The 5,000-nt window shown below is 41.2% G+C and overlaps 2 protein-coding genes across 2 annotated transcripts in view; both read right to left on the bottom strand.

Annotated features, from left to right (window-relative positions):
• Positions 1-113, bottom strand: part of si:ch211-269c21.2 (carbohydrate sulfotransferase 8) — a 9,469-nt gene extending 9,356 nt beyond the window's left edge. The window contains exon 1 of the mRNA XM_014026786.1: positions 87-113. The gene's annotated coding sequence lies outside the window, so the exon portion shown is untranslated. The remainder of the gene's footprint in view (positions 1-86) is intronic.
• A 1,957-nt stretch (positions 114-2,070) lies between these two features.
• Positions 2,071-5,000, bottom strand: part of LOC106531029 (protein FAM3C) — a 7,395-nt gene continuing 4,465 nt past the window's right edge. The window contains exons 7-10 of the mRNA XM_014026787.1: positions 3,860-3,910; positions 3,685-3,769; positions 3,410-3,536; positions 2,071-2,597 (exon numbers count right to left, since the gene is read on the bottom strand). Coding sequence (XP_013882241.1) covers positions 2,508-2,597; positions 3,410-3,536; positions 3,685-3,769; positions 3,860-3,910 — 353 coding nt within the window. The 3' untranslated portion in view covers positions 2,071-2,507. The remainder of the gene's footprint in view (positions 2,598-3,409; positions 3,537-3,684; positions 3,770-3,859; positions 3,911-5,000) is intronic.

Here is a 5,000-nt window from a genome sequence, read left to right on the forward strand (position 1 = left end):
GTGTGTGTGTGTGTGTGTGTGTGTGTGTGTGTGTGTGTGTGTGTGTGTGTGTGTGTGTGTGTCCGGTGGGAGCTCCGTGTCTCTACCGGAGAGCCGGGGAGGAGCCTCCGCAGCCCGGCAGGTGGAGGCTTCAGGTCCTCTGGGACCCGGAAGGAAAATCTAATCACCAGGTTTTACCTGAGTGGGTCACGTGACCCCCCCACTGAGACCTGAACAGACCTGAAACAGCTGGGACAGAATGTGGAACAAATTCAGCAGCAGAAAGAATAATTTAATAACTTTAAACCTCCTGTTGTTTATTAGAAATCAGTAAATGATTAATGATGAATTAAAATCTCAGCTTTGATCCAACATGTTGGCTGTTTGATCACATGCAGTGTGTTTGATTTGTGTCGTGGCGCCTCCTGCTGGTGGAGCTTCAGACTTCAGCTCTGATTCAATTCAGCTTCTGAACACTTTTTTAAATATTTGATGCTTTAGTTTGAATGAAAATAAAGATTTAAAACAGTTTGTCTGATTAATATTTACTCTGTTTGTTTTGTAACCATGGAGGTTTTTTTAGAACTTTGTGTTTTTGTTTTTTAATTAAAGTAATTAAACCTTTTTGTTCAGTTTGACCAGAGTAACAAGTGTAGTCTCACTCATTTTGTTTCTTTTCTCCACGGATTTAAATGTTTGATGTCCTGCAGTCTGAACCCTCTGCTGCTCAGGTGGGTGTTCAGGTGAGTCCACACACTGCAGGTCCACACCCTGCAGGTCCACACCCTGCAGAGACACTTTCAGGTCTTTTTTTTATTGACATTAACAAGATGAAATTATGTTTCTGTTTTCATCAGGAGAAAGACAAGAGGACAGAAGGGAGACAGGACGGTTCTGTCCCCTGTTGTCCTCTGATCCACGGTCTGACAGTGGACCGGTACAGAGACATCTACAACTCGGTTCTGAACCCGTCTGTCCTCGCTGACCTGAAGTCCTGCAAACCCCCTGTGAGATTTTATCTGGTTTTTCCCAACAAGCAATAAAAGAAGTGAAGGTTTAATTTTCAGGTTTCTGACCCGGACCAGCTGGTTCTGGTTCTGCAGCAGCTGAAGTCACAGTTTGATGTTTCATCTGCAGGATTACGTCTGTCAGGTTCAGGAGCTGAAACAGCGGCTGTGGGTCAAGTTGGACCACCCGCAGTTGCACGAGACCCTGATGGAGGGAGGACGGGTTCAAGTCACTGAGGTCATGGACCTGACCGGAAGTCTCTGAGGTTCTGGTCCTGGTCTTTGACCTGGACCTGATCAGTTTCCTCAGAGTGAAACTCATGATTAAAGATAAAGTTCAGTTTTCTGTCTGAACTCTGTGGAAGCTGCTGAACTAACCAGGACCAGTTCTAACCAGGACCAGTTCTAACCAGGACCAGTTCTAACCTGGTCTCAGGTCAGTCCTCAGTGACGTCACTGAACTCTGAGGAAGAGGAGGGTGAAGCTGCAGGATGAAGAGGCTGATTTAGTTTTTTCTGAGCTTCACACAGAAAATCAGCAGAACTGAAGTTTTCCTGTTTCTGTTTTTACTGAACCGTTTTGATCATTTGAATGTTTTTTGTTTGGGAAACAAAGTTCTTCAAACAAACAGCTGATTTCCTGCATGGATGGACTTTAAAATCAGTTTTACAGATAATTTAAACAGATTAAACTTGTACGAGAATAAGACTGGCCTTGAATAAGAGATCTGACGTCTGAATGGGATTATCCTGGATAAATAATAAAACAATAAATCAATATTTGCCTGAGACGCAGCGCTGATGTGTGAAGAGGAAACAAAAGGCTGAATTATCTGGAACATCCTGCTGAGCTGCAACAGGACTGTTTAACAGACTGCAGGATGTTTGATCAGTCACTGAAAACTAATTCACTTCATCCGGTTATGTTTGATCTGATCTGTGACCCTGGAAACCCCACAGCTGTCCATCTCTTCCTTATTTACATGTTTTATTTCTGATTAAAAAACCAACCTTGACCAGAAATAAACAGTGTAGAGTCTGAAAAACAAGACGTTTGTCAGATTATTTATGAAAAGAGAAACAGATTTGATGTAAACTAAGACTTCAATGTTGACTTTTATTAAACTTTAATAAATAAATATAACATTAAATCCACTGCAGTGAGGTAAAGTGAATCGATGCGAACATTAAACTGAGATCCTGAGAAAAATGAAATATAAAAACCTGCAGCCGCGAGCAGAAAGAAAACTTTAAAATTCTTCAATAAAAGATAAAAATGAGAGTTTTTTACTGATGTGATTTAAAAACTGGACAGAAGCTGAGAGGTTTTCTTCTTCGGTGGTGGAGCTCCGAGTCCTCCCGTCAGATCTGCTGAGGTTCTGAAGATCCAAACCCTGAAGCTTTATCATCAGACCCTGACCCGACTGAGTCAGGCTCCAGTAAACGCAGGTTTTCACTGCAGGTTCCTCGGTTCTGGACCAGGTCTGGTTCGGTCTACAGTTCTGCAGGACCAAGCCGGACCTCACTCCATGTACTTTGGGATGCAGCCGTCCAGCTGGATCAGCTCGGGCCAGTCCTTATATTTATTATTGGACTGGTCGTTCTTCAGGTGCTGAGACAAACACATGGAGTCAGCTTCAAGTAGCTAAATGCTAGCTAAACAGCAAAAGGTTATCAAAACCTAAAGGTAGCATTCCACAAACTAGAAAAGTAAACTGATAGCTAAATATAAGAGAATGTTAGCTAAAGGTAGCTGAAAGCTAGTTAAATGCTAAACCAGGCAAATTTATTAAGCTGCTATTAGGCTAGATAAAACTTAAATCAAGCAAAAAAGGTAGTTAAAGGTAAAATTAGCATTAGCAGTACTAGAGTTAACATTAGCAGTAGTATAATTAGTTAGCATTAGCAGTAGAAGAGTTAGCATTAGCAGTAGTATAATTAGTTAGCATTAGCAGTAGTAGAAATAGCATTAGCAGTAGTATAATTAGCATTAGCAGTAGTATAATTAGCATTAGCATTAGTAGAACTAGCATTAGCAGTAGTATAATTACCATTAGCAGTAGTATAATTAGCATTAGCAGTAGTATAATTAGCATTAGCATTAGTATAATTAGCATTAGCAGTAGTATAATTAACATTAGCAGTAGTATAATTAGCATTAGCAGTACTAGAACTAGTATTAGCATTAGTAGAACTAGCATTAGCAGTAGTATAATTAGCATTAGCAGTAGTATAATTAGCATTAGCAGTAGTAGAACTAGCATTAGCAGTAGTATAATTAGCATTAGCAGTAGTAGAACTAGCATTAGCATTAGTAGAACTAGCATTAGCAGTGGTATAATTAGCATTAGCAGTAGTATAATTAGCATTAGCAGTAGGAACATAAAGTTGATGGTTTAAACCCCAGATAAAGCATGTCTCCACCTTCTCAAAGCTGTTCTTCACAGACACTCCTTTCCCTCCAACAAACAGCCAGTTGTCTCTGAAGCCCAGAGTCTTGATGGCAGAACTTCCCAGCTCAGAGATCAGCTGTCGGGCCTCATCATTTAACCTGATCCAACACACAGAACCCTTCAGTCACTCCTGGTTCTGTTACAGTTCTGCTCAGTCTGAAGAAGTTACAAAGCATTAAAGACAAATAAAATTCATCTGATTCTAAGAACCAGAACCAGAACCAGAACTGGTGAAACATGTTTTACTTTGTTGCTGGGTCGTCGTAGGTCGCCATCAGAACCACAGAACCCATATCAATGTTCTTCAGGAACTCAACTAAACCGTCTACACCTGCAACAAAAAGACGTCACTCGGACCTCCTGCTCAAACATGAACCAGAACCAGAACCAGAACCAGAACCAGAACCAGAGGTGGACTTACTGCCGCTGTACATGTCGTAGTGTTCTCTCCGCAGAATCTCTCCTGTTCTACCTGCAGAACAGAACCAAGACCAGAACTCCTCAGACATTCAGCTGTTCAGCACAAGATCCATTCTGTTCTGACCCGGTTTCTGTTTGGACCCAACGTGTTTGATCAGAGAGGCAAGTTGTTCCAGAGCCTGAGGACCACCACAGTAGAAGCCTGTTCCCCTCTACGCTTTAGTTTTGCCTTTGGCTGCACTAAAAGCATCTGATTGGAAGATCTAAGTTCTCTGTTTTGGGGAATAAAAGTGCAAAAGGGCCAATAAATAACTGGGTGCGACCATTTAAAACTTTAAACATAAGTAAAAGAATGAGTGATGAGGTCCTCCTTCTAGAACCTGTTAAAAGACACGCAGCAGCGTTCTGGACTAACTGCAAGCGATGGACAGATGATTGTTCCAAATCAACATATAAAGAGTTACAACAGTCCAGTCTAGATGAAATAAAAGCATGGAGAAGAGTTTCGAGGTCTTTGTGGGGAAGGTAAGATTTTGCTTTGGCGATTAGACGGAGCTGATAAAACCTGGTTTTAACAACCCAAGATATTTGTTTCTCAAATTTAAAAGCACTCCAAGATTCTTGACCACAGATGAGCAGCAGGGAGCAAGTGGGCCAAGAAATCCAGGTAAACCATCAAGAGGAGGATAATTACCAAATCAAATAACTTCAGTTTTGTCTTCATTCAAAATCAGACAGTTCAGGGATAACCAGTCTGACGTCCTGGAGACAATTTAAAAGAGGCTGCAGAGGGGCACAGACATTTGTCATCAGCATAAAAATGGAAAGATATTTTGTGCTTTTTAAAAATTGATCCCAATGGCAGCATGTACAAACAAAAAAAGAATAGGTCCTAAAATAGAACCTTGAGGTACACCACAGTAAATCGGAGTAGATGAAGAAGAATATTCCCCCATAGAAACAGAAAAAGACCTGTCAGCCAAATATGACCTGAACCACATTAAAACTGAGCCTTCAAGACCAACAACATGTTCAAGTCTGGATAAAAGGATGCTGTGATCAACTGTGTCAAAGGTTAAATCTAACACCTGACCCGTGTTCCTGAGCTGGATCAGAACCAACCGTCTGACCTTCAGCTCTGG

The sequence above is a fragment of the Austrofundulus limnaeus genome, unplaced genomic scaffold (genome assembly GCF_001266775.1).
Source record: "Austrofundulus limnaeus strain Quisiro unplaced genomic scaffold, Austrofundulus_limnaeus-1.0 Scaffold588, whole genome shotgun sequence".
Classification (NCBI taxonomy): domain Eukaryota; kingdom Metazoa; phylum Chordata; class Actinopteri; order Cyprinodontiformes; family Rivulidae; genus Austrofundulus; species Austrofundulus limnaeus.